The sequence below is a fragment of the Trypanosoma cruzi genome, genomic scaffold (genome assembly GCF_000209065.1).
Source record: "Trypanosoma cruzi strain CL Brener 1047053517021 genomic scaffold, whole genome shotgun sequence".
In the NCBI taxonomy this organism is placed as follows: domain Eukaryota; phylum Euglenozoa; class Kinetoplastea; order Trypanosomatida; family Trypanosomatidae; genus Trypanosoma; species Trypanosoma cruzi.
Genome location: NW_001849471.1, coordinates 147,790 through 151,388, shown reverse-complemented (window position 1 = coordinate 151,388; position 3,599 = coordinate 147,790). Strand labels below are relative to the sequence as shown.

The 3,599-nt window shown below is 44.3% G+C and overlaps 3 protein-coding genes across 3 annotated transcripts, besides 6 other annotated features; all 3 read right to left on the bottom strand.

The window, feature by feature from the left end:
• On the bottom strand, positions 1-543 carry Tc00.1047053508695.30 (uncharacterized protein; the record flags this gene model as incomplete). The annotated part of the gene is made up of 1 exon (XM_797967.1): positions 1-543. A coding segment is annotated over one exon (543 nt), but the record flags the coding sequence as incomplete, so codon positions are not given.
• Positions 1-3,599: a sequence feature (heterozygous, non-Esmeraldo-like haplotype).
• On the bottom strand, positions 872-2,626 carry Tc00.1047053508695.20 (phosphatidylinositol 4-kinase, putative; the record flags this gene model as incomplete). Its single annotated transcript, XM_797966.1, has 1 exon — positions 872-2,626. The coding sequence occupies one exon, from the start codon at positions 2,624-2,626 to the stop codon at positions 872-874; it is 1,755 nt and encodes a 584-aa protein (XP_803059.1).
• Positions 2,632-2,654: a sequence feature (AT_rich).
• Positions 2,752-2,772: a microsatellite.
• Positions 2,812-2,836: a microsatellite.
• Positions 2,862-2,893: a microsatellite.
• Positions 2,921-2,944: a microsatellite.
• On the bottom strand, positions 3,142-3,599 carry Tc00.1047053508695.10 (hypothetical protein, conserved; the record flags this gene model as incomplete). Its single annotated transcript, XM_797965.1, has 1 exon — positions 3,142-3,599. A coding segment is annotated over one exon (458 nt), but the record flags the coding sequence as incomplete, so codon positions are not given.

Sequence of the window (3,599 nt, the reverse complement as noted above, 5' to 3'; positions counted from 1 at the left end):
CGCCGATTTGTTGGTAACGCTCACAATTTCTTTCGTGAGGAGGTCTAGAGATTCAATTTTTTTCGTAATGGCATCCTGCAGCCCCTTCATCTTTGCCGCATCATCTGGGGCAGCCTTCTCAAAAACTGCCATTTGGTTAACAGTGTCGGCATGTTGCTTCGCAAGAGAGTCTTGGGTAAGCTTCAGCGTCTGCAATTCCTCTCGTAACGCCTCCTTTTCCTGCCGCAGCTCGTCGACAACCTTCGCCAACCGTTTGTTGCTCAACTCTGTGTCGGTGCACCGTACTGACAACATGCGGTGATCCCGTTCCAGTTCAGCCGTCGCATTCATGATCTCCCTGTACCGTTGGCTGTCGAAACCCCCATCCTTGTCGGCATCCTGCAGGTGCAACTGGATAGTTTCACGTTCTGCCCTCAATGCGGCCTCGTCCTGTCGAAGAGACATGATAGCCTTTGTGCCCCGCTCAAGTATGAGCAGTGGGTCATGCTTGATGGCCTCAAACTCCCCACGTGAAAGCAAGGGCGCGTCGTATTCGTCCTTCATGCCGAGCACCTCCCACAAGTTCACTTCTCCCTCAGAGCAAGAACATGGCAATAAATAAATAAATAAATGTAAACCCCCCAAAAAATTTCACAATGTAACAAGACGTGAGAAAAAACAGTGGTAGAACAACAAAAAAGCAGTTATGTTTTGAACCTTCTTTTGAATAAAAATGCATCCACTCAAGCAGTCATACTTCATTTCAGTTTTTTTTTTCTTTGTTGTTGCTGTCACGTTGAACTTTGTTCTGCAATTTTTCACGTGTAAACGTGTCAAGGAAGCCACACATGTACGCAAATACTTCTACCCATTTTCTAACTCATTTACTGACTCACAAGATACCATTCTGAAGGGTTTGAAACTGATCGTATCGCCTCGTTCGCCAATTATCGACGCTTCCCAGAATGAGTTCTTTTACATGGAGAGCAAAATCCGTCTCGGTCTCCAAGTCAAAGCGAAAACGAGAGCGCAGCTGTTGAACGGTACTTGCGGGATCACTGCCAAAGCAAGACATGGTGTTGTAAGGAGTCATGAGCGACACAAGGCCTAAAATATCGTCTGCACGCTCCCGTACCGCCACCATTCCCTGATAAAGCAACAACTTGAAGTAATTGAACGCTGCACTTCCAACACCTCCCATCACTTCCATAAGCTCCTGCGAAAGCTTAAAGGGGGCAGATTCAAAATTTATCCCACCAGGTGACGTAGCAAACATAAACCCAAAGTCGATATGCACCAAGTGTCCCTCACTGCTAATCATAAGATTGCCGTTATGTCTATCTTTGACCTGAAGCATGTAGGAAACAATGCTGTACCCTGCCATCGTCTCTACAAAATTCATTTCAGCTTTGGAATGCCTTTCGGAACCCACTGGCCCAAAAGCTTCATTAAAAAATTGCGCAAGGCTGCTCACTTGGCACAATTTTTTGATGCCGTCGATCGAGCAGGCACCATCCAAGTATTCCATAATCCCCGAATCTGCGGAAACAGAAAGAGCTCGATGGGGACGAACGGAGCATGTAATTCCACCTTCCTCCCAAATTTTGTTAAAAATATCGATTAGCTGCAAGGCCAATTCCTCCTGTCGCAGATCATCCTTTGCCTTAACAACAACGGAAACTACACTCCAGTTTGGGTGCTTCCCAAAGACGGATTTTTTTCGCATACGTGCAACACACTCTTCTGCTGACTCACCAAACGCGCATACAAATGCGTCCCGATCGCTACCTTGAAATACCCCATCAGTTTTCATGTCTTTCTCGTCACCTGACCCCTCTTGGGCATATGACGGTGTAAACACCTCATCGAAATCAGCCGCAATTTTAAACGACCCATTGGGTAAACGCAATTTTGATGCCACCGGGTCACCCATCGACGTTGTGTCGTCAAGAATGACTTCACAGCGAAGCAAAAAGGGTGCCCTTTCACGAGAAGAGAAGACAACACATTCATCCACGGCTATGTTCACAATCCACTTGACGGGATCCGCGACACCCCCGAAAGGATAGATGATGGACTGGGTGCTCAATGAATTGTTGATTTCTTGTAGCTTTCTTTTTAATTCTGTTTGGCGCTTTCGCTTATCCGGATGTTGGCACAGCTGGGAGCTCAAGTGTGTGACGATGCTGATAAATTGTCGCTCTTCATTGTATAACTTGAGCCGCAATTCCTTCCGCATAATCTCTGCCTCTGTCACTTCGTCATCATTCCCGTCTCTAACATTCCCTCTGCGGTTAATCGCGAAGCTCTCAATTCTGTCCCGAATCTCCTTCACGCGGTCACCGAGCCCCAACAATCCAAATATCTTCTGCACGGAGTCCACTGTCCACGACAATCGCAGCGCGGCGCTGAACGACTGAGCAGCTATCCAGAGCATAAAGTTGCGCAAAAGGTCCTGAATCTCCGCCTCGCCGTGAGTGATGCAAACATGAGACACCTGCAGCAGGACCTCCTCCAGCGTCGGGAGCGGGGTGTCATACAATTTGTTGACGATCAGAACCTGTTCGTCAAATGTGGCTGTAGAGAGGTCAAGTAACCGCTCCAGTAGCTCACGTCGCCGCAGCGACAAATTCGACGACGCCTTCATTCTTGTTTTTTTTTTTATTTTTTTTTTTCTAAGATAACATAGAAAGAGTAAAAAAACACACAAAAAAAAAATTGGCTAATCGGAACCCGGTGTTTTAAAGGCATTCCAAACACACTCCCGCACATAAAAAAAAAAAAAAAAAAAAATTTTTGCAAAGATACTCACATTCATAAAGGTGCATTTAAATGCATATATATATGTATATGTATAACGCACCAATTTATCGTAAACTAAGAAAATAAAAATTAAAAAAAAAATAAAAATAAATAAATTGAATATAAAACATGTGAGGAAAAAACAAAACAAAACAAAAAAAAAAAACTTTTTTTACTTGTTTTGCCTCAGGTGACTATCAATGAGAAATCCTTGAAGGATACTGAAAATGAGTAATTGCACTCAGTAAAGACAAAGCACTTTGCAATAATAACACTTAGGTAAATCCTTTTTTTTTTTTTCTTTTTTCTATTTACAATCAAAGACATGGAAAGAGCAAATCACAACTCAAGCAAAAATCATCATTCCGCCTTCAATCCATTTTGCAACACGACCATCTCCTTCTTAAGAAATGCCTTACGCAATGATGCCGAGACCGTCCTCACCTTTTCTCGAAGCCCCTTCTCATCATCGGTGTACTGGGAAACAACCGCAACTGTCCTGGCCTCCGCCGGAAATTCTGGTAATAGCCGCATGGGGGTTCGTCCCTTCCCCACACCCTTCAATATTTCTTTTACATCTGAAAGTGAATTTATAGACAAGGCCTTTTTGCGCAAGGCATTTGCGTATGGCACATCGATCCGAGCATTATGTGGCTGTAATAACTTTGTTGGTTCTTTTGACGTTGACGATGCGCCCAAAAACTTTTTTTTTTCAAACAGAGGTGGCAAATTATGGGTTAAGCGTGACAGAACAACCCCAAACAGATACGGAATGTTAGGCATATAGCCATCTGCATCTAGCTGGTGCAAAAAGAGAG